Below are 25,522 nucleotides of genomic sequence, written 5' to 3' on the forward strand. Positions count from 1 at the left end.
TGAGGTGGGCTGGGGCGGGCTGGGGCTGAGGCTGAGGCTGAGGCTGGGGCTGAGGCGGGCTGGGGCTGGGGCTGAGGCTGAGGCTGAGGCTGAGGCTGAGGCTGGGGCTGAGGCTGAGGCTGAGGCTGAGGCGGGAGGCTGAGGTGGGCTGGGGCTGAGGTGGGCTGAGGCGGGCTGGGGCTGAGGCTGAGGCTGGGGCTGAGGCGGGCTGGGGCTGAGGTGGGCTGAGGCGGGCTGGGGCTGCGGTGGGCTGAGGCGGGCTGGGGCTGAGGCTGAGGCTGGGGCTGAGGCGGGCTGGGGCTGAGGCTGTGGCTGGGGCTGAGGCTGAGGCTGAGGCTGAGGCTGAGGCGGGAGGCTGAGGCTGAGGTGGGCTGGGGCTGAGGCGGGCTGGGGCTGAGGTGGGCTGAGGCGGGGTGGGGCTGCGGGGGGCGGGGGCTGGGGCTGTGGGGGGCTGGGGCTGAGGCGGGCTGGGGCTGAGGTGGGCTGAGGCTGAGGCGGGCTGGGGCTGAGGTGAGCTGAGGCGGGCTGGGGCTGAGGTGGGCTGGGGCTGAGGTGGGCTGGGGCTGAGGCGGGCTGGGGCTGGGGCTAAGGCTGAGGCTGAGGCTGAGGCGGGCTGGGGCTGGGATGGGCTGGGGCTGAGGTGGGCTGGGGCTGAGGCGGGCTGGGGCTGAGGCTGAGGCTGAGGCGGGCTGGGGCTGGGGTGGGCTGGGGCTGAGGTGGGCTGGGGCTGAGGCGGGCTGGGGCTGAGGCGGGCTGGGGCTGAGTTGGGCTGGGGCTGAGGCTGAGGCTGAGGCTGAGGCTGAGGCGGGCTGAGGTGGGCTGGGGCTGAGGCTGAGGCTGAGGCTGAGGCTGAGGCGGGCTGGGGCTGAGGTGGGCTGAGGCGGGCTGGGGCTGAGGCTGAGGCTGAGGCTGAGGCGGGAGGCTGAGGCTGAGGCGGGCTGGGGCTGGGGTGGGCTGGGACTGAGGCGGGCTGAGGTGGGCTGGGGCTGGAGCACTGCCAGCTAGCTGGGAGTCGTTGCTGTTTACTTCCACCCATAGAGCCCCAACCTCAAGCTTCTCAACCTCTAAAATGAGTTCTGCAGCATCTGTAGCTCCCTGCAACCAGGGCCTTGGGACCAGCTTCCCAAAGAAAGAATATAACGTCTCTAGCATATCGCCCCCGCCCCCACCACTAAACACAACCCCAAAATCTTTCCATAAATCCACAAACTGCGTGTAAAGGTCTACTGGGTCCATATTGGTCAGTTTGTTCTGTTATGGTTTTAGGTTATGGTTTTTGCAATGTGAGGACCCAAATGCAGACACACACAGGAGGCAGGAAATGGGGGAACAAAAAGCAAGCTTTATTCTACAAAAGACGTATGAATACAAAAACAAGGGATCCAGGATACACTATTGCTCGAAGGAAGAAACCAAAACTAGAAACATGGAAGACACAAAGAGACACTGGAGGAACAACGGAGCAAGACGGAGCAACATGGATTAAGACAGACAGATGGAACAAACTGACCAGGACTTCAGGGAGAACAGAATATACTCTGACACACTAATGATGGTATGAGGAACAGGTGGAGTGAGGAAGGAAAAGGACAGGTGAGGTAATGACTGGAAAAACACTGAGAGGGAAAAATACACAGGAGGAACTGAAAAGCAAGTAGTGACACAAGAAGGCTTGAAATCAAAATAAAACAGAAAACACATGAACAAGAAAACACTGAATTATACAGATGCCAGACTTTACACCAGGTTCAGGTTCAAGGTGAAAGTTAAGCTTAATGAAAAAATATCCCCATGGTAAGTCATCAGTTTTGAAGACATTTCTGTTTAAAATAGATAAAATGACACAAAATCAGACAATTATGAGATTAAAAACTGAAATTATCAGATTAAAGTCAGAGGTATAGTTTAAAGTCAAAATTAAGGTATAAATTATAATTATAAGGTAAAATGTCAACATTAAATTCATCATTTTGATTTTTTCCCACATAATTCTTTTTTACTATGGGAATGTATAGTTTGTTTGTTTGTTAGGCTTATTTATCATGAAGGTTTTGTCTTTGACTGGCAGATATTGGCTTCCATACGAGGGTCAGACAGATGCCAGGAGGTCAGGGAAGAATAGTTGTCTACATAATGTAACTCAAGATACGTATGCAATATATGTACGCTCTAAACTCAAGTTACTAGAGTAATGGGTTTAAGAAACATTGTGGTTGTGCTTAAATTGCTAATTAGAAACCTTAAGTTAATCCTAACCAAATCGTTTTGTTGCCTAAACTCATTGAAACTGCAAATGTATGAAGGTCCAGCTGTTCTTTGTAATACTGATGTAAATTTCATATTTGCAGCTCATGACTGATGCACTTACAGCATATCACTGTAATGATTACATGATTTTCAAAATAATAACAGTAGCTGTCCGGTCTGCGTCGCGCTGTCCCTTTAAGCAGTCAGTGTGGCTGTGATTGGACTGGTGAGTGTGTGTGTTTCAGTCAGTGCTGCTGTGTGTCAAGCTCCAGTGGGGCTCCAGCTCAGCAGGTAGCTCCAGCGCAGACCCTCCTGTCCAGCCTGATAGCATGTATTGTCTGCTCACACTCTGACCTGCATACACTTTGAAGAACCCTGTCAAGAAGACACACGGAGCCAGCATGAGTACAGTATCTGAGCCTTTGGCTGGCAGCTGCAGGTCTCTGTCTGCAGCCAAGAGACACAAAAGTATCAGGAAGAACTCCAGAAGGATTTATTCAGCCTACCAGCACCACCAGCAGGGGTGAGTGGGCTCACTCTTTCTATTGATCAATGTTACGTTTATCTGAATGTCTGAGCAGACACTTTCTTTCAGTGTCTCTGTGTATCAGTCCATTTCTCTCACACTGTCATCTTTCTCATATTACATCCTGTAGGTTATACAATTAGTCATTTACTATCAGTCAGCTGGGAAGACTACAAACAGTTTCCTGTGTCCTTGGTTACACTTGACTTCCATCTTGACCAATTTGTCATCTTTGTAGTCAGAGCTCATGAACTGGTTATTAAAGAGTTTGGCTCTGTAAATCAATACACTGATCAGTTTAAAATAAATGATTGCTTTAAAAAAAAGAAAGGTAGTGTATCTGCATGAATACCCAGTTTGTTATGCCATCAATCATTTGGTTCAGTTCAGACAATAACTAAACGACAATTAAGGTCATATGTCATCAAAGTTAACGCAGTGATTGTTTGGATGTGGAAACACTAGAAGAAAACATATCGTAAACGCATTATAATGGTTATGTAGTTGAGTTATGGCATGCAACAGAGGAAATGCAAGTATCTCATGTACTTACAGATGAAGTACTCTTAAAATAGCATCCAAATGAAACCTTGATTGACTTATTTCAAAGATATATAACATTATATCAAAAATGTGTCTCAGTGATCTTATTCAAGTCGTAACTCTGTTTAACTCACTTCTAGCAGAAACAGGTTAGAATTCAGTCATCTCTAAATAGGAAGATATGAAGGATATTATGATTGATACATGAAAAGAAATCTTAAACAGGAGACGTAAGAAGTCAAAATGATGAAAGGAGAATGTTCTAGATTCTGACTGTTCTTTTCTTTAGTGTTCCTGTATCTTCTTTAAAACTGTAATTCTAATATTTATATTAATATATAAATATTAATATATATAGTTTATTAATTTTACATACCAATATGCTCCCACTGTAAACAGGTGTAAGTAACTGTTGAGATAGGACTGTATGCATGCTATTTCAAGGGAGAGACTTACATGTGATTCTGCCCTGTCTTATAAGATTAATTGTAAAATAAACAAATGAATGAAATAAAAGGCATGTCGCTCACTTATTGTCTGTCATGTTGTAGTGTTGATGATGTGTAGAAAACAACCTGAAACCTGTCATGTAAATCAGTTGATGTTTGTCTGACTTCCTGTGTCCAGTGGGTGATGCTATGGATATGACACAGTGTTGATGCATAGATGTATTCAGGGTGACACCCTCTACATGTGTGAGCAATTTGTAGATGGGAAATTGTAACCCTAACCCTAGAAAATAGGCTTGGGGCTTAATTAAACTACAAAGCATGGAAAGGGCCAAAATCGCACTAAAATCAAAATGGCGGACGTCCTGTTGGAGTGGTGGTTTTGGTCCTTGGATGTTTTTTGTGCGTCTCATCATGATCCATATGCAACTGAATTTAGTAAATGTATGTGCATGTATGAGTTGGGGATTCCAGCAGGGGCGCTAGAGTCCCCTGGCCACGCCCACACCCAGTGATGTTGGATTATCTAATTTTTTGCCACATGTGACATATAATCCGATTTGATGAGTTTTGGGGTATGTTCAGGCCTCCAAAACTGCGATCAGTGTGCAGAATGCTCAGAACAATCTCAACAGATTCAACAGGTCCTCAGACTGGTCAGTGTTATATCCCACAGCTTTTGGGTGCCATTTCCCTCGGCCTGTTTCTGAAATGATGTTTATATAAAACTAGCTTGCAACAGCAGCTGCATTGAGACCAAAATACTTTTTCTATTAACATAATGAGGAAATTTTAATTAATGTACACACCGAGTGACAAAACTGTTAATACTGAATGTATCAGCAAAATGTTCACGGACAATGCAATTAATTTTTTTCCTGACAAACTTTATACGGTCGTGCGTCGCCACTGGCAGGGCTTGATTAAGATTAGGGAAAACTCATATCTCATATATATGTCATATATGATATGGCCAATGGTATATAAGTGAACCCTGGACCCTAGTGTGACAGTCCTCCATTTTCTACACCTGCCATCCACCAGTGGAGTTGTATATTTCATCCACACATTATTTCATCCAAGGCTTATATGTGAACACATTGAGGGTCCATTTACGTCGTTCAGCACATCATAATTATGAAATTATGAAGTTATATACAAACATAATTGGAAATAGGGTTTAATTTACCATAGAGGATAGAAGTCCTGTCTATATATATATATGAATATATATATATATATATATATATATATATATATATATATATATATATATATATATATATATATATATATATATATATATATATATATATATGTATATGTATGTATATAGATAGATAGATAGATAGATAGATAGATAGATAGATAGATAGATAGATAGATAGATAGATAAGCATCATCAGTAGCAGGTGGAAGTTTTTAAAAAAGTTAGCCCGTTGTATAATTCAGTTCAACATTGAACTATGAATTGAACTATGAACTTGGTAAAAGGAAAATGTTGACTGTGACTGTAAACAGGGTTTTATAAAAAATCTTTCTCCGTCCAGACGAATGATTTGGCACAGTTTCTGAAATATTGTCTGTCCATACAACACAGTTAAGTATGCATACCTCATGGGCCCTGGGCATGCACAGGTTGTAAACAGGAGCTTAGCTACACAAAATACTATGAATGACACAGGGAAACATGAGTGCTCTCAGGTAATTTATCAGCAAAAACTGAATCTCTTTTTTTATCACAGTCAGTGTCAGGGAAGCTACTTTGCAAGCGTAGCTTGTAAAACTACATGTAGCTCAGCCAGGCAGTAGTTTGAACAAACTATTGCTGAAAAAGTAGCTTTAGCAACTACTTCTACTCATTATACTAATTCAGCATTAAATAAATCAACATATGGTGTATATGAAACAAAATATAATAGCCAACAAAACAGTCACATGCCAGCAGAAATATTTCTCTCAACTCAAAATTTATTTTTTGAAGAACAAAAGCTGACATCACAGGAACTTCAGAGGCTCCAATACTGAGGCACGAACACGTGAACACGTCGTGTCTGTAGATGCATCTATATCCAACATGTACATGCTCACATATGGCCGTGGTTGGGCTGCGTTTGGGGGGGTGTCGGTGGTAGAGGGAGGGTTGTCCATGACGTGCTGGTGCCATATGAGCTCCGCCCTCCTTGGCACAAAGACCCGCCCACTCTGTGAGGCATTTGAATGCTGCCAGAGGCAGCGTTAGCTTACCATGTCACAACATGTTTCAGAAAAATAAAATAAAATAATGTCATATAGGTCTTTTTTTTTTCTATAAATAAAAACAATTTCATGTTACTGGCCAAAATCGTAGTTTGTAAACTGAGTGATTAAACTACAAAAAATGACCCAAAATGTAGTTGAACTACTTGATGCAGCACAAAATATGAATGTAGTTTAACTACCAGCAAGTTACAGTAAATTGTAGTTAAGTTATGTAGTTCATCTACATGTAGTTTAACACTGTGTATTACATGTATGTAACATGTACGTAGACACTGTAAAGATTTGATGGATCAGGATTTTTACCATAGACAGAAGCTTCACCGGAGGGAAGCGTCCTCTCTGAGAAACCATCACAGCTGGAAATGTGACTCAGGTCTCATGTTAGTGATCTGATGATGACTGACAGTCAGATATCTGATCTCTAAAACATCATCTGATCTAATTCAGATGTGTTTTTACTTTTTGTAATGGATGGATAAATCTATTAGTAACACTATCTTGATAATGTAACATTTAGTTTAATTCATTTAGCTTTTTTATCAAATAAAATGTAAGGGTGAGTCCCCCCTCGCCTCCCCTCCCACCACATCTTCATACAGTATCTGAGATGACAGTTTATTTATCTTGACAATGTAACAGTTCAAACTATTTTTCATTGTGCCCCTGTGTCTTATCCTACAGCTCCTCTGATGATGAGGACAAAGAGGATGAGCGGGTGGACAGCAATGACCCAGAAGAGATGTTCCAGAACATTCAGTACCAGAAAGAGATCATTGCCAACATTCGGACCAGACCGTGGCCAATGAGACGCAAGCTTAAAGTCCTAAAGTACCCAACTGTTTGTTTGTTCCCTCTATAACTGTGGAGTGCTGGTTTACCCTGCCCCTCCACACACACACACACACACACACACACACACACACACACACACACACACACACACACACACACACACACACACTGTATAGTTGAGATAGGCTACTTTTCCTAATGAAAGTGCTCTGCAAATAAATATGTCACTGACTTTGCAGTGAGTGTGTCCAAACCTCAGCAGCTCCCCCATCAAACCCTCAGGAGGTGTGTGTGCCTGACTGGTTTCCTGTATGGTGAGGTTGAGACCTTAGAGGTTTACCTTAGAATGAGCCTTTATATCTATAAAGTGAGGTCCTCACTTCCTCCGCCTTCATAACTACTGCAGCCGCTGGAGGTTGGCCCCTAACAAGAAGCGTCAGTATTGCTTGTAATAAGCTGTTTCTACAACCACATGGTTGTTTTCTGATAAGGATTGGATGCAGAAAACATAATCTGTGTTACTTTTCTCTCTAAACATATTTGATGTTGTATATGAATAATACAAGACGGAAATATTCTGAAACATTGATGACTGTTGATTGATTGTGTAACTATTGACTGAGTCATTATTTCTTCCTTCTATTTTACTGCTTTCTCCCATTTGTAGTATTCTTTTCACACTTTGGTTTCCAGTCACATGTAACCATTTGCTTGTTTTACCTTGTTACCATTTAGCACAAACAGCTCTGTGGCTAACACAAACTTATCGCAGATGACATTCTTCTATGACCTCGTGGAGGTCCACATCTTTAAAGAAGCTTATTCCTGTGTTATGATCAGACACAAAATGTGTAGGGTGTGTTGTGACAGCCAGCTAAATGTCATTCGACTAGTAGATAGGGAAGAGGCTGAGACAGGGAGAACCCGAGTAGATCGAGAGCCTCTAAGATGTGCTGAGTATGTGCCATGGATAACAGGTTTTATATGGGCAGTTTGTTATTACCGCAGTGGTTTTATTACCATCATCAGGGATGGGATGCAAGTCCGCGTTTTTACACCCTCTTTAATCTCAGGCTGAATGTCTGCGATTACTTCCGCTGCAATAACAGCTTGTATTTCACATCACAAATCAGGGATTTTCTGACTAATTGTAGTTAGAGTTATTGTGATTTGTATCTAATCTCAAGTCTCAGCCTAACTAATGGCATGACATCACAGAATGAATCCATGTATATTCCATTATTGTGAAGTAAAGTAAACTCTACAGTTATCCACTGGAGAGTGTTAAATGCACGTAAAGTCTCTTCACTGACCTGACATGGCTCATAGTTCTCTGAACTGTCCCAGTGACAGGATGAGCTGGTTCCACTCTCTTACAGACTGTAAAGCTCCAGACTCATTCAGTGGTTTATAGTTTTACTGAAGACATCAAAACTATGAAGGAACACATATGGAATTATGTAGTAAACCAAAAGTGTTGAATAAGCCAGAATGTATTTTATATTTTTCAAAGAGAAAGAAGATACCTTTTGTGTTGATGACAGCTTTACACACTCTCTCAGTCAGTTTCATGAGATGGTCACCTGGAATGGTTATTTTCATTTAACAGGTGTGTCTTGTCAAGAGATAATTTGTGGAATTTCTTGCCTTCTTAATGTGTTTCAGACCATCAGTTGTGTTGTGCAGAGGCAGGATTGGTACACAGTTCAATACAGTGAATAGCACTATTCGACTACTCTTCTACTCAATATCATGGCAAGAACCACTCAGCTAAGTAAAGAGAAACAACAGTCCATTCAATTTAATACATGAAGGTCAGTCAGTCTGGACAATATCAAGAACTTCGTACATATCCTCAAGCGCAGTCGTGAAAATCATCAAACACATGATGAAACTGGCTCTCATGAGCACCTGAGTAGGAAAGGAAGACCAAGAGGCGCCTCTGCTGCAGAGGAGAAGTTCATTAGATTTACTGACACAGAACCTGCAAGTGAACAGCACCTCAGATCAGAGCCCGGATGAACGCCACACAGAGTTCTAGTAGCAGACACATCTCTACATCAGCTGTTCAGAGGAGACTGTGTGAATCAGGCCTTTGTGGTCAAATAGCTGCTGAAAAACCACTATAAGGAAAGCAACAAGCAGAAGAGATTTGTTTGGGCCAAGAAACACAAGGAATGGACATTAGACCAGTGGACATCAGTGCTTTGGTCTGATGAGTCCAAATTTGAGATCTCTGGTTCCACCCGCCGTGTCTTTGTGCGATGCAGAAAAGTTGAACGATGGTCTCTACATGCATGGTTCCCACCCTGAAGCACGGAGGAGGGGGTGTGATGGTGTGGGGCGGCTTTTCTGGTGACACTGTTGGGGATATATTCTAAATTGAAGGCACGATGAACCAGCATGGCTACCACAGCATCCTGCAGCCACATGCCAAACACTCCTCCAGGCTGTGTAAGGGCTGCACCAGGTGACCTGGCCTCCACAGTCACCTGACCTAAGCCCAGTCCAGATGGTTTGGGATGAGATGGACTGCAGAGTGAAGACAGAAGGGCCAACAAGTACTCAGCATCTCTGGGAACTCCTTCAAGACTTCAAGACTGCTGGAAAACTATTTCAGGCGACGACCTCATGAAGCTCATCGAGAGAATGCCAAGAGAGTGTAAAGCAGTAATCAGAGCAAAGGGGGGCTATTGTGAAGAATCTAAAATATAAAACATGTTCTGCAGTTTTTAACACTTTTTTGTTCCACATGTTCCCTCACAGTTTTGATGTCTTCAGTACTGATCTACATTGTCGAAAATGCTAAAAAATTAAGACAGACCATTGACTGAGAAGGTGTATCCAAACTTTTGACTGGTAGTGTACAATGATTTTTTTTGCCTAAAAATGTATGGAATTATATAATTATTAATATCTTAAAGGCTCTTTTTCTGATTCTGCCTCAGGGCCAGAATCTCCAGTATACCTCAGACTGTGCAATAACAGTCTGACCACCAATCATCATTAAGTTTCATGTGTACACAAGGGCCAAAAGTCCTCATCATCAAAAATGTAGTGGCGAGGTAACAGAAGTGTAAATGTGAAGATAGCATGTGAGTAAATGTACTTTGTGAGCATCTGTCTGTGTGTGTTGGTTCCCCAGGCAGGCCAGAGAGATTGTTCTGAAGTATGAGGGCCGACTGACCAGAACCAGAGGATACCAGACTGCAGGAGCTGACGTATGTTCACACCAACTCCACTGTCCTTCACAGCACTTCTCTTTGACATGCAGAAACACCAGTCATGGGAGTAACAGCGTTAAAATAAATGGCGTTACTTTTTTCAGTAATGGGTAATCTAACTAATTACTATTTCCATCGTTACAATGCTGTTACTGTTACTAAATATTAATGTGGCGCATTATAAACTGAAGCTGTCGTCATCTGGCTCGGCTCTCAGCCACCTGGGGGGGGAGGAGCCAGACAGCCACACGAGATGATGATTGGCTAAGGTAGAGTGAGAGTTTGTAAGCCAATCAGAGGCAGTGTTCAGTTTACACACAAACCACACAAACTAGCAGAGGTGAGCAGCAGCAATGGTGAGTCTGGAGTGAAAGATGGCGTCTTCAAAGTGGAAGTACAGACATGACTTTACTCTGTTTGACGTAAAAGACAAGAACGTTCATGTGAAGTGTTCGTTATGTCCCAGAGCGAAGTGTTTGTCCACGTCCGCTGTTAGCAGCTCTCATCTAATGAAGCGTCTCTCAGCAGCAGGATGACAGCAGGCCAGGTGTGGCTAACATGAGCTCTGCTAACACAGAAGGACACCGAGCTGTCCGAGCACTTACAGCTGGAGTTTCTGCTGCAGCTTCCCAAAAACTTGTGACACAGACTGAAGTGAATGCAGTGATAGGCAGGTATGTTTCTGAGAACATGTTCCTGTTATCAACAGCTGACTCAGATCTGCTTAGAAAAAAATCCAAATTCTTAGACATATTTAAACATATTAAACTTACTTACGCAATAGTTAGTTTCCCTGGTAACTAGTTATTTTTACAGTGGAGTAATTCAGTTACCTTAATGTGACCTTAATCACCTTTGACTGATGAAAATAGGAATACTAGCAAATCAGAGGGTGAATATTAAATAGTTCCTTCAGTCCAGCGAGTTAGAATATACTTAAGTTTGCGTTTTGGAGATCCATTAAAGGGCAACCACCAATCAACATATTTTAGTGTGGTTATTGCTTGGAGAGTGCTACTAAAATACAGCTTAAAGCCTTTTGTGGCTCCAGTGGAAGTCGTATGTCAACTGATAAATGTCTTCTAGTGATGTTTCTCAGTGGCTAAGTTGCGTTGTGAATTAAGATTTAACCTTTTTATATTCCATGTATACTTCTTTTTCACATAGCCACTCAGTGGTGTCACTGGGGACAAGTTATCGGATGACGTGCAGCGTGCTCTGGAGCCACAGAGACTTTAAATGACCTTTTTCCAAGCAGCAGTAGTGCACCCCAAGACCTGTAAACACACTGTAATGTAAAGCTGAGGGAGTTACCCTTTAAGCATGGTGGAAATTCCCATTCAGTGGTGGACCAAGACACAAGGGTTGAGAGTTAACTTCATGGTGATGTCTTTAGTATAACTCTTTTGCCCCATTGAACTGCAGCACTAGATCATTGACAGTAAAATGTAATAAAAGCAACCCAGCTTCCCAGAGCGCCACAGCTTGAAGTTGAATGTGAAATTAAAACAACTAAAAAGCGCTGTGCTCTGGCTGACTTGACATCCTCTTTCCTCCGGTGTGTCGCTGTGAGCAGATTCAGTGAAATGTGTGCTTCATACTGTACAGCCACAGCTCCATGTATTCTCACTGTGTGCTGCATAGAGCTGCTTTGTGTTATTTCACTGCACTGCAGTAACTTAATGATCAGAGCCAGAATGATAAAACATGGTGGATTTCCTTTTCCTTCCAACAGTGCGTTTCTCCTCCTGCAGGCTGAACACACCTATACTGTCGATTACTACATCTGCTTTATCTGTCCGTCTATATTTCAAACACACATAAACCGAGAGGAAGACAGGCAGAGAGAATGAGAGCCATGCAGCCATGGCACAGCAGCATGAGTGAATTTATAGCCCTGTTGTTATAGCTCAGTTTAATTAAAATGTTCAGGCTGCGCAGGCTCCATTAGAATAAATTGACGTTTAGTGAGCAGCCTGATGATAAGTTATTAATTCTGCAGTTTGGCTCCTGGTTAATTGAAAATCAGATCATTGGTTCAGCTGACCTTATCTTGATTGATAATCGTCATCTCAGCTGTGATTTTATTTTTCATCACATCATCAGTTGCATTGTCTCAGCTGCAACAGCGTTACATTGTGAGTAACACAAACTCCACAAGACCTACAGTTTGCAATGAATGTAATAACATGAAGAAACATTTTTTGGCCAAACACTGGCCTCTCTAAAAAATAGCATGGTTGTTTGGTCAAACATTTAACACACCTATGATTTACATTTACTTCATCAGACTTCTTCTCTTCTGGGCGTTCTGACCACAGTTATGTCTCAACAGCAAAGGCAGAAGTGCTGTTTATTGCTACAACATTACAAAAGGAACAGTCAGCGTTAGTTTCTTTAACCATAACCAGAAGCCTAACCTTAACAGCACAGTCTCTGTACAGTCAGTGGCCCCGTCATCAACATCACAGGTGTTAGATATGGCAGCATGCACCTGAGCCAGCATGGACCTGCTGACTGAGCCTGCTGTGGCAGTGTGTGTCTGTCAGAGTGACTCAGACGTTTCTCAGTGTTTCTGCTCTTGCAGCTTGTGAAGAAACTTTCCCGTGTGCTTTACAACATCGTGGTTCTGTTCGTCCCCTGGGAAGTGAGGATCAAGAAAATCGAAAGTGAGTCATCTGTATTCTCAGGAGAATTAATTCAAGTAATTATATTACTGGATAACGCCCAATATGCTATCATTCATTTAGTTTTATGTCTGTCCTGTCATATCTGAGGATGTAGTGGAGGACAACCTGCCCCACTGCCTCATTACAAACTGTAGGATGTTGGCCTAATTCACATGAGATGAGACCTCTTTGGGTCACAGAAAGATACATTAAACTGCCATGAAAACATAATGGAATAACTTAATATTGGTTATGTGCAGCTGTATAAGTGTGTGTGTGCGTGAGGCGCATGCTTCATGTCATTCAGTCTCAGTCAGTCTCTGTCTTGTTAAGGTCACTTTGGGTCAGGCGTGGCGTCCTACTTCATCTTCCTCCGCTGGTTGTTTGGGATCAACATTGTCCTGACCATCATGACTGGAGCCTTCATCGTCCTGCCAGAGGTCAGCAAGTCTCTGACACTGTTTAATACACCAGTCTGCCTATCATATGTGAATCCTGTGTGAATAGTTACCTAAACTGTGATTCATCGTTGTGTGGTTGGTGTTTACTTTAAAGAGTTTAAAGATACTTTAAAGTATGATATTGTGAAATGATATGAGTGAGGAATCATCAAGAATAATAATTAGCATGACCAAATTACCTCTAAATGAGACAGAATTACATTAATACTGCACAGAATCTGGTCCAATTAGCAGATGGTTGGTAAGTTTGGACCCAATAGTGGACACCAAGACCAGAGAAAAGTTAGGCAGGATAAGGAACTAAGAGTGAGCTTAATGACCAAAGGCTGAAAGTCCAAAAACTAAATAAAGCTAAATAAAGCTAAAAGCAAAGCACAAACAAGCAAAAACACAAGCAGCAAATAAACACGTGACTGACACGGGAGGACGAACTGACGTGTGAGGGAGCACACAGACCACACACTATATGTTACTATACTACCATAGTATGATGCTATTCTAATTACAAACAAGACACAGGTGGACACAGAGAAGAGCCGGAAGTCAAACAATGGGAGGAAATGAAAATTATGAAATATGTAATTATGACACATGAGGGTAAATCTTTAAAATAAAACAGGAAACCACAGAAGCAACAACGTCAAAGTGAGTAGAAATGTGAATTTGAAAATGACAAATTGTTTGTTTGGATAAAAAATGATTTATTGTTTATGATTTATTGTCTGTCACCATTCTGCAACAGCTATTTAAAAATGCAATATGTAAGATTTGGCCACATGTTGATTTATTTATAATCTGAACAAATAGGTACATGTCACCAGAGTAACTGCTTCCTGCTGCTAACTGTATTCTACACACATATGACTGCTGTTAGACTGCTGTTGACTTCATCAGAAAAGGACATTGTGTTGATATTATTATTATTATTATTATTATTATTATTATTATTATTATTATTATTATCATTATTATTATTATTATTATTATTATTATTATTATTATTATTATTATATTTGTATTTGCTTTAAACCAAAAAGTCTTTCATATTACACCTTTAAATGAATACATGTTGTAAAATGATCCTTAGGGTCTCTTAGATGTTCAGGACAAAATAAGCTGTTGGTGAGGTTTAGAATACACGTAGGAAAAAACACAACAATTCTGAGATGTAGCTCAGAGGTTGAAATTTCAAATAAACTTCAATAAAATCATCATCTTATGAAATACTCTCATTTGATGTTTTGTAGATTCAGTCCCCAGATACTCTGTTGACTTCGGCTCCTTTGTCAGTGTGCTGCTCATACAGCAGGTGATATAAGAGGATCCCTTCTCACAGAGCTTGTATCTTGTAGCTGGTGATTCTCCAGCAGCTCAACCAGTCGCAGCACAAACTGTGGACGAGAACAAAAGGAGAAAATGCTGTTGGATTTATGTTTGTCAGTGACCTGCAGATATAAGCAATTTCCCCAGACATGACATCTCCTATAATCCCAACGCCTGACGTTATTCCTGTGTTTCTGTCTCCTAAATCTCTCTAAATGTGTTGGGACAATCCTCCCACTGTCTCCTCACACAGCTCATCTACTGTTCTGCTTATCCTCTGCTTAACAAGTTTTATCATCCAACATGAATCACCGTAGATGTTCTGTCTGATTAGATGTCTCTAACTGTACATTTTCTGACCACTTATGGAACGAAGGATCAGCTCAGTTATTCTTCACTTTTAATTTCTTGAGTCTGCCTACTTTTTTAGGGCAACACTAAAGTGTAGATACACTTTGCTCATTGATATTGTTGTATCAAGTGAGAGGCAGGAGCTCTACATCACTATTTCATTGAACAACTGTGTCTGTATCACACAAAAATATGCTGTTATTTATATTCATTTAAGCAAAGGTCCTAAAGGACATATGTTTCAGTTCAAGTGTCAGCGCCCTCTAGTGGCTTTAGTAATTACTACTCTTGTCTGACAAGTGATGGAGAGATGTTGTGCTGCTCCAGAGTGACACAGTCTGCAGAGCTCCGCTGAGCTTTTTGTTCAGGTCAGGATGGATGGTTGTGTGGACAGAACATCCGTCTGTCACACAGGACATGTTCTGTCCCCTGTCAAAGGACAGAACATGTTTCCTAACCAAACTTTTAGTTAGACCTTTTTGGAGGAGTTACCGTTCATTCTGTGGCTGTTTCATCCTTCTGCCCAGCAAGTGCAAGTTCAAGTTCTTTATTATTATTTGCATATCAATCACACTGACTTGTGTAATCTGAGCTCCGATGGAAATCTAAACAAATAAAATATGAAGTAAAGTACAGTTCTCATGTGGTAATAGTCGAGTGTATTTATTTACAATGCACACAGGTTGTGCCGTATGTAACTGTTCTGTGAAGCATACAGTCAGTTGGGTAATCCAACACAGCTGCAAGAATAAATGTTGGTAATGTATGTTCCTGCAAATCACAGATATGTTGAAACGTAACATTTCTTTCAGCTCAGTTTTCACTCTCATGCTGTGACGGGGCTGTGACTACGGTCTGGTCAGGGTGAGGAGACCATCGAGTTCTTGCTGAAAATACCTGTCTGTTTCATCGTGGATGGAAACAGTCTTCAGGCAGATCTTCTCGCCCAGTTTAACTCCAGCACCACCTCCTCCCAGCACCAGCTCATAAACATGTGTACATGACATATATTACATAAATATCAATATGGTGCACATGGCACAAATATGACCATATACATGGTTTTCTAAATATGTTAACTGCCAACATTTAATTCTGGTAACTTGGCTGGGTGTTTTTAGGTGTTGGTAGCTCTTGTTTTCCTGAGACTTATTCAAAAACACAATTTTTATCTCCAGAAGTACCTGCTATTGTCCTCTCTCTCTTCCTGTACATGTAGTGTCCATGACGGTTTTTATGTATCAGCATCATAATGTTTTGACTTGGTGTGTGTTTGTGTGTACTAGCTGCTGGCGGGAGCTCCGTTTGGAACAACGAGAAGTAAAACTATCCCCAAGGAGCATCTGGCTTCAGCCCAGGACTTGGACACCATCTGGTCTCTTGGGGCAAGCCTCTCTGTCTTTTTACTGCTCTGTCAATAGCACATTACTAACAGACTCAAAGGTCCATTATTCAGACATTACTTTACTGCCTTCCTGACCTCTAATCCAACGCACTACCACTCCATGATTGTCTCCTATGCACAAAGAAAATGAACCTGTGAGCAAACACTCTGAATGAGCCAGTCTGGAGTCATTGTTATATTTTCTCCATAACATATGATCCGGTTTCACTGAAATCAGTAGACGTTGGTGCTGTGTGTGACGCACTGCTGTGATCCTACCGGCTCACTGAAGAGACACAGTTTGAAATAAGTGATGGGGAGGCAGAGAAGACAGACACCAGTCACCCTGGTACAAGTCACCTTAACATTAAGATGATCTGAGGCTGTTATTTTAAGGTAATATAGTTACATGATGTTGTTTCCTTGATATCTATTAGAGACATCACAATTCTACAACTCCCAGATTCAATTAGACTTCGATATTAAGGTCGTAGTTCATTTGATTATCAATTTAAAATTGTTTTCAGCACTGATGGCATATTTATGAGGTGCACATTAGCTCATCATGACATGGAGCTGTCTTATCTAATCCATGCAGTTTGATGGCAGTCTGCCTGTTACATCTGAATATATGAAATGACAGTGGTGCTGGATGAAAGGTCAGGGAGACACCACAAACATAAAAATTCATCCTGTGTGCCATCTATGTCAACCGCATATTAATGGCACTTGGGCTGTAGTGGACCGAGACCCGATCCATCAGAGAGATTTAGCATTAATGATTCTCTCTGCTCTGCTGTTGATTTGTTACTGCATAGCTTTTGTCATGAAGGTTTTTATTTCACGTGCAGTAGTCATGTTCTACACCTCCTTGAGTTTGTTGTGAACATGTATTGTGTGTGTGTGTGTGTGTGTGTGTGTGTGTGTGTGTGTGTGTGTGTGTGTGTGTGTGTGTGTGTGTGTTTGATCTTCACAGGGCTACCTGCAGTACTCTGTGTTATTCTATGGTTATTATGGCAGGGTGAGGAAAATTGGCAGTGCAGGGTACCGGCTGCCCCTCGCCTACTTCCTGGTTGGGATGGCTGTCTTTGCCTACAGTTTCATCATTTTGTTAAGAAAGTAATGATTGCACCACTACAACTCACACTGTTGTGATAACAATTTGATGATTTATTAATGTCATAGTACAATAAGGATGATTGACCAGGTTGGACGATCAGTACTGTGTCATTTCATCAGTGCACTGAAAAGGCATATTAAATCCTCCATCTTTGCTCACTTCATCTGAGCCTTTATTACCATCAGCTGTGCATGAACTACAGATTCAGAGCTTCTCAACAAAATAGAAAAATGTGAAATTGTCACTGCAATCATCATATCCGCTGTGAGAAGCAGCTAGTGATCCATACAGTGCACCCCTAACATTAATCATTTTTGTGTAAGCCACAAATGTATGTGTATCCTGATGTTGAAATCTGGCCAGAGACTGTTTAAAATCTCACTGAGAACCAAAGTGTTGGGCTGCCCGACTGACTAACATCACTATTCTATAATGTTGCTACAATAATATTTTATATGGTTTGATAATATCCTCTGGATGATGATGATGATGATGATACTCTGCAGAATGGCTAAGAACTCTCGTCTGAGTCTGGCCAGCGCCTCTGATGAGAACTTCACGTTCTGCTGGAGGGTGTTCTGTGCCTGGGACTACCTGATCGGAAACCCCGAGGCTGCAGAGAGCAAAGGAGCGGCCATCGTCAACAACATCAGGGTCAGACACACACACTCACACACACACTCACACACACACACACACACACACACACACACACACACACACACACACACACACACACACACACACACACACACACACACACACACACACACACACACACACACACACACGCACACACACATGCACGCACACACACACTCACACACACACACACTCAAACACACACACGCACACACATACATGCACACACACACACACACACACACACACACACACACACACACACACACTCACACACAGACATAAATCATTACAGTAAGATCTGTTGCCTGTTGCCTCTTTTCACCTCATATTTCTGTATTAATGCGGCTCCAACATTTTGCATGTGCAGATACTATGAATTGAAAACTATCTGTCTGATAACATAATGATATTGAATAATAATAATGATAATATTTTTGTTAATAGGAGGCTATTGTGGAGGAGCAGGAGAAGAAGAAGGACACCAGTCTGTAGGACTCTTTGTTATTTGTCTCTTGTTTTCTGTGTTTTACTTGATTCGTCTTCCTCTGTTAGGTCAGCTTAGATAACCAAGTCGTGACTCCATATCCCTCTGTGCTTGTTTTGCCTTTGAATCATTTTACTGCACCCTGCATTTGAAATCAATACACACAGTGATGTGCAGTCATCCTGACATGAGTTACAGAAGCTGTCACATGACTGGAGTGACAGAAGAGATTAGAATGAGATGACTGAGTGCCCTGTATCTCCCTCAATACCTCCCACTGGTTATTCTCCACTCTGACATACTGTACGGGTGTCAGCGCAGGAGGGAAAACAGGTCTATGGTTTAAATCTCTCCTTCTTATACTGGATGACAGAGTCACCTTTTGTGGTGGAGAATGTGCTCAGACCTTGTCACTCCCACACCAAGCTCAGGGAGTGGGCAGCGATGACTTCCCCTGGTGTGGAGGATAGATTCAGAGGGCATACTGTATAAAAGTAAAGTAGAACTGTTCAAATATTAACTTGGTTAAAGTGACAGTCACTTATACAACGAGTACTCAAGTACAAGTAAAAGTATTTGATATTAAATGTACTCGAGCATCAAAAGTAATTTTCTAGCAATAGATTTACTTCAGTAGCAAAAGAACAAGTAGAAGTAAACTTGCATATATTTACATGTCTGAATATGCTATATACTGTGCATTGGCCCGGCCAACTGTATCATCTGATGAGTTAGCATTTTTATGATTACTAGACTGTGTTTTTTTGTTTTGTTTTGTTTTTTAAATCTGATTGTTGGTAAAATAATTTGCATTGCACTCATTTGGCTGAATGAAACATAATCTGAAAATACCCAGTAACTAAATTTATTGAACGTATTGAGTAAAAAAGTACCATATTTGCCTCCAAAGTGTAGTGGATGGATGTATGAAGGAACAGAAAAATACTCAAGTACAGTGCAAGTGCCTCACAATTGTACTTAAGTGCAGCACTTGAGTAAATGTACTTAGTTGAAGTCCAGAGCTGGCTGGAGGTGGAGGTGGATGCTGGTCATGTGATCAGTAACAGTGCAGCAGAGACAGTAAGCAGTGAGTCATGTGAGTGTAGCAGCAGACTCAAGCTGAATGCCTGGACCAGTTTCCAGCTGCCGTTATGTAATGTTTTGGATATCAATACATATATAGAGGAAATCTTCGCTGTCTGGCTGATGAATGTGTCTGTGTGTGTTTGCGCTCTTCTTCAGGGCAGTTCTGATCAGTCTGCGTATTTTAGCTAACATCCTGGTGCTGCTGTCTCTGGCTGGCAGCATCTACATCATCTACTTTGTGGTGGACCGCTCTCAGAAACTAGAGCAGGAGAAGCCGGAGCTGACGCTGTGGGAGAAGAATGAGGTAGCGGAGTGGAGCAGACATCATCAGCAGCAGCAGCAGCAATAGTTTAATCAGATTATCTAACATACAATACAGTTCCAAGGAATCAATGGAAGTGGAGACTGACACTGATGCAGTGTGAGATGTTGACTGTCAGCCTCCATCTGTCAGCGATCATTTCATTCACTCAGCCTACTGAGTTTAGTGCTGGATCCAAATATCGTTTGTGAGTCATGTAGATTAAAACGATCCACCTCTGTCGGTCTGATTTAACTTGCAATATAAAACACAAGTTTCTTTGTAAGTGTAAGACTACATATGGCCATATCAGTTAGAGTAAGCCACAAAATATGTTTTAATTATACAGCACTTTTTAAAACAAAGATTGGTGTGCTTCAAACACAGAGACTGGGTAAATTACCTAAATAATGATAAGAGATGAAAATGTTAAAAATAATAAAATACACAGAAGGAAATTCAAGAACTAATAATAATAATAAAAATGCAGGAAACACAGGGAACAAATGCAGATAAGACATGAGGAGCAAACAGAACGATTGACTACTGAAGGAGGGAAAACACTTGACTAGATACACAGGAAGGTAAACAGAGACAGGTGAATCACACAGAGAGACAGGACAGAAACAACTACAGGAAGTGTGAGGCAAAGCATGACATGAGGAGCATCACCTACAGAATTAATGAACAGCTAAATTAGTGCTGCGTCCAGTCACCGTCAGAGGTCAGAATGTCCCTGTTTACAACTTCTGACCTGACAGTGTTTCAGGTGTACAGCGCCACGAGTAGAAAAGGCTTGTAGATATAAACAAAGTGGAGGAGATGACACACACCACGACACGTGTTACAGCCTCTAACACTCTGAAACATATCCAAACATTTCATAGGCTAACAGCAGTACTGCGTGTACACCTACACCTCCCTCACACGTCATGGAGCAGGGGTGGCTGTTACCTGGTACCTTGTTATTGTGCGAGTGTGTTCCAGTCTACTTATTCTATCAGGAGGTCCATATGTGGAGAATGTGACCTCAATCCAAAACCAATAATACAGGGAGCCAATTTTAATTACATTCAGTTCACTCAAATATAGCACAGACACTCAGAACCCTCCTAACAGCCTCTTGCATCTGTATTTATTATTAATATTAATCAAAACAAATGTTACAAAATAATCAATTTACAATGCTAGCTATTTTAACAGATCCTCACATCTTGTTGCAGTTTTATTGATTTAGCCACTTCTAACACTGTCAGTTTATTTGGATGATGAATGTAACTGACACACACGTGATGGAGTCACAGCTGGTGGTGTGAGGAGAGGCTGGTGGTCCTCTGAATGCTCCAGTACTTTATGGTGAATGAGGCTAAAATGTCAGCTTTGGTTCTGAGCACATTCATAATAATTCATTATGAACCTAAAGAGTTCCTCCTGATGTCTGTGGAGGACGGTGCTGGTCAGAACATTACAACCATTTTAACCATTTTAACACACAGTGTTGGCTCTTTTATGAAAGTGATTTTATACATTTATACATACAACATGGTTGTTTTTTGAGGAGAGGGGAGTGAGAGCAATAAACTTTTCTTGCAATTATCACCTTTAATGACAGTAATGTATATTCTGTTTCTGCTGGTTTCAACACAGTGAGCCTATATGATAATTACAGAGTGAAATATTCAGACTGACAAATCTCCAGAGGTATTATTTGTGTATTATTTTACATTCGCAAACTGACTCTCATTTGTTATCCTTTGAAACTCTGCTCAACATTTGGTTTATGACAAAAAATAAGTGCTGACATGTTCACTGATAAAGGAGAGACGGAGGTTTCAACCGTGTTTCCTTACGAGGAGGACCCTTGATGTCAGTGACGCTCATGTCCTGCTCTTTCCAGGTTAGTGTGGTGGTCTCTCTCATCACCATGATCGCTCCGTCTGCCTTCGAGCTGGTGGCTCAGCTGGAGATGTACCACCCGCGAACCTCACTACGCTTCCAGCTGGCCAGGTGCCTCATCACTGCTGCCTGATGCCTGTACAGTACATCACAGGTCTTACTGCACACTAACATTGTTCCTGTATTTATGTGTTGGCAGGGTGCTTGTTTTATACCTGGGGAATCTCTACAGCCTCATTATTGCCCTCCTTGATAAGGTCAACAGTATGAGCTCTGCTGTGAGTACACACACATGCACGTGATGTTAAGGTGGTTCTTTCCGTCTCCTGGGCCTCATTTTTGTAGCTGGTACCTTTCAGTTATGATAAGATCATTCTACTTTCAGTCTGCATGCCTAAAATCTGGAGTTGCACCTACATTTTCTCTGTGGTGTTTGGCCACAGACAGTTCTGCAGAGGACACTTGTGGCAGCACACCCAGACTTTATACATGTGCTTGAAAAACATCACATCATCTCTGATAATGACCCAGTTCCTTGTGGTAATTATCTGACATCTCTGTGAAGAATTTCTTGTGCACGGCACAATATTAGCAGCTGTGAGGAAAATACTTGTTTCAACATTTAGAGCAGTACAGTTTGCTTGTTTACAGTTGGGTTAGGGTTGTTCTTACTGTGCAACTGCATCCAGGAATTACATGCAGAACAGTCTAAAGCGTCTGTCATTTTTATCTTCAAATGTTTGTTCTCATCTTATTTCAGTTCCAGCTCTTCTTGTTTTAGTTGCTTTGTCTGTTTTGAAGTTTGGATGCTTTGTTGATTTCTAAGATCTTTATGTTTTATGAAAATGGTCTTTCTTGTGTTTGGACCAGACGTGAAAGCATCAGCTGGTATGTTTTCACCTTGTGAGTCTGTTTATGTGGTAAAATGTGTTTGAGACACAGCAGGAACTGTCACACAAGTGATTTACATCATAAAGTAGTGATTAATTATTGGTTGCTCATATGAGAATAGCACAGCAGTGACTGATGGACCGTCTCTTTGTCTTCCAGATCCCAGTGAATCCAGGGAACTGGTCTGACTCCAGCTCCTTCCTGGCCACCATCTCTCAGCCGGATGTAGACAGTCTCTCCACCCTGGTGTCCAACATCTCCGTCTCTGAGCATCGCAACACTACCATAGCGACCATCCCCATGGTCATGAACATTACCAGGAGCGGCTCAGGGACCATCTCCAACCAGACAGCTCTGTTTGAAAAGAACACCCGCTCTCAGCAGGACCAGTGCTGGGAGACCTACGTTGGCCAGGTCCTCTCTTCTGACTGCTGCACATTTCATGGTCACATGGCAGTGGTAGATCCAGTGTAAAATGTGGAAAAAGTCACACAGCTTCTTGTGATTGTTTGGACAGAGATTACATTCACAAGATTCAAAGTATGTGAAAGTCACTCAATGTAGAAATGAAAACGTCAGACTGTGATTATGCTGTGTATAGTGTACAGTATGGGAGCAGAGCAGAGTTGGGTCGCTGTACCTCTGATTTGAATGTGTCTCCTTATGGTCAAAATTGTGTTTCAGTAGCTTTACAGCATTTAATGGGCACGTGCATTATACTGGCAATGCCTTCGCTCCATTCAAGTCCCTGACGGGCCAAACTCGAGACTTCACTGAGACATTGGTGAGCAGGTTTCAGCCTTGTGTGAGTGCTGAGTAATGGAATGAATTGTGTATGTGTGTCTCCAGGAGATGCTGAAGCTGTCCATCATCGACATGATCTTCACAGTGGCCAGCATCCTGCTCATTGACTTCATCAGAGGACTGGTGGTTCGCTACCTGAGTGACTGTTGCTGCTGGGATTTAGAGAGCAAGTTTGTAAGTTGAGCACTAGATTGTGTGTTTGTGTTGTGAAACCTTTGTTTGCTTTGTGCTGTTACTGTTAATGGCTCAGCTCATAACTCCCAAATTCTTGTTTATAAGCTACAGTATTTATCATGAAATGAGACAAAGTAAGTTATCTCTGGACAGGGCGACATTAGCTTCCACTCTGTGCTAAGCTAATCAGTATCTGACTGTAGCCTTGTTTTTTTGACAGACAAATATTAAAGGAATATAGATTTCATCTAACCCTCTGCCAATACAACAGCTACTGATCTGATGTTTCTGATAACTTTGAAACCAGCATTGTGTAGATAAAATCTTTCTTGCTAGAAATGTTCTTCTTCCATTCCTTTTACTGCTGCACTGCTGTTTTTCTTGGCATGTTATCTCCACCTGTGGATCAATGGAATAGAAAGAAACCATTGGCAGGAGCTTGCCAATGGCTTTCTTCCCTCTGGCTTACGTGAATGCATGTTCGTCTTTGTGTCCAACTCATAGAACCATTGCTACTAGCAGTCAGGGGTCAGTTCACTCAAATCTCAAATGAACAAATCGTTTGGTACATTTGGTCATCCTCTGCATGACTGGGATAGTTATGTGTAATGGGGCTTTGTGGATCTCTGTAAATGTTATTTGGAACCTCCACCTGTTGGGACCTCCCGTGTGATTGCAGATAGGTGTTTAAGATTGAAGTTTGATGATCTAACACCTTGAATCTTATTACTCCTTGTTTCTGATGCCAGTTCAGGCAGCAGACTTTTACTCGCTGGCCTCAAGGCTTTTACCAGCTGGGGCAGGAGAAACTTGTTTTCTCTTTGTGTTGTCTTCATAATCAGCAAGGTCAGTGTCACAGAATGGCCTTGGCTGGTGTGGTGGCAGACAACGTGGCACAGTTTGAGATCGGGATAATCAGCACATCTTCTTTTTTATGAGAGATGAGAGGCTGAACGGAGGAGAAGCAGTGCCAAAATATTTGCGCAAGTCTCTGGAAAAAACTGCCTGTTGAAACTTAATTTGACATTTAGAGAGAAAACTAACAACAGAACACCACACCAAAAGATTTTTCTGTCTCTTCTCAGCCTGAATATGGAGAATTTAAGATAGCAGAGAACGTCCTGCATCTGATTTATAACCAAGGAATGATCTGGTGAGTATTACTCTAATAAAAGTGACAAAAATGAAACACTGAGGATATCTTTGTAATTCCACTGTATCACCTTGACCATACCACTGTGAGTGTAATAGAGGATGTAATTCAGAGTTAATAGTCTGGCCAGTGCTGTCCAGTCTGTATGACCCTGTTTAGAGGAATACTGCCCTCTATAACGTCTCCATTACACCTCCGCGGCAGTGTTTCCTCAACTCATTCCAGAAATGTCGCCTTGCAGTGATGAACATAATGAAGTGAATCCATGAGCCACTGGCTGTAATGTCTTTTATATGGGCTGTGACCTCAGTGACTGTGTGTGTGTGTGTGTGTGTGTGTGTGTGTGTGTGTGTGTGTGTGTGTGTGTGTGTTGCGGACTTTCCTCTGTCTCTCCTGCAGGATGGGAGCATTTTTCTCTCCCTGTCTTCCTGCCTTCAACGTGTTGAAGCTGATTGGTTTGATGTATCTGAGAAGCTGGGCCGTCCTCACCTGTAATGTTCCCCATCAGCAGGTGTTCAGAGCCTCCAGGTCAGACACACACACACACACACACACACACACACACACACACACACACACACACACACACACACACACACACTATCAGAACTAAAGGACATGATTTTATGTCTTTCTTTGCTCTTGCGTCACATCCTCCATCCTCCTCACTGAGCTGTGTACGATGTGTGCACGTGATCCTCTGTTTGATAATGATGACACTGCATCAGCACACTGCT

The 25,522-nt window shown here is 42.0% G+C and overlaps 1 protein-coding gene across 4 annotated transcripts in view; it reads left to right on the plus strand.

Moving 5' to 3' along the window:
- Window positions 1-1,397: 1,397 nt before the first annotated feature.
- LOC119017526 (transmembrane channel-like protein 3) overlaps window positions 1,398-25,522 on the plus strand; it is a 33,546-nt gene continuing 9,421 nt past the window's right edge. Inside the window, exons 1-17 of one of the 4 annotated variants that reach the window (XM_037094231.1) lie at window positions 1,398-1,794; window positions 2,619-2,770; window positions 6,709-6,855; window positions 9,965-10,040; window positions 12,631-12,712; window positions 13,046-13,152; window positions 16,134-16,232; window positions 17,208-17,350; window positions 17,858-18,005; window positions 18,441-18,484; window positions 19,723-19,870; window positions 21,765-21,874; window positions 21,963-22,041; window positions 22,814-23,068; window positions 23,504-23,632; window positions 24,718-24,785; window positions 25,185-25,313. In XM_037094231.1, the coding sequence (XP_036950126.1) occupies window positions 1,792-1,794; window positions 2,619-2,770; window positions 6,709-6,855; window positions 9,965-10,040; window positions 12,631-12,712; window positions 13,046-13,152; window positions 16,134-16,232; window positions 17,208-17,350; window positions 17,858-18,005; window positions 18,441-18,484; window positions 19,723-19,870; window positions 21,765-21,874; window positions 21,963-22,041; window positions 22,814-23,068; window positions 23,504-23,632; window positions 24,718-24,785; window positions 25,185-25,313 (1,919 nt within the window). In that variant the 5' untranslated portion in view covers window positions 1,398-1,791. Of the gene's footprint in view, window positions 1,795-2,618; window positions 2,771-6,708; window positions 6,856-9,964; window positions 10,041-10,359; window positions 10,400-10,547; window positions 10,718-12,630; window positions 12,713-13,045; window positions 13,153-16,133; window positions 16,233-17,207; window positions 17,351-17,857; window positions 18,006-18,440; window positions 18,485-19,722; window positions 19,871-21,764; window positions 21,875-21,962; window positions 22,042-22,813; window positions 23,069-23,503; window positions 23,633-24,717; window positions 24,786-25,184; window positions 25,314-25,522 lie in introns of those variants that run through there. The other 3 variants (XM_037094233.1, XM_037094232.1, XM_037094234.1) reach the window with 3 other exon arrangements.

The sequence above is a fragment of the Acanthopagrus latus genome, chromosome 4, assembly GCF_904848185.1.
Source record: "Acanthopagrus latus isolate v.2019 chromosome 4, fAcaLat1.1, whole genome shotgun sequence".
Classification (NCBI taxonomy): Eukaryota; Metazoa; Chordata; class Actinopteri; order Spariformes; family Sparidae; genus Acanthopagrus; species Acanthopagrus latus.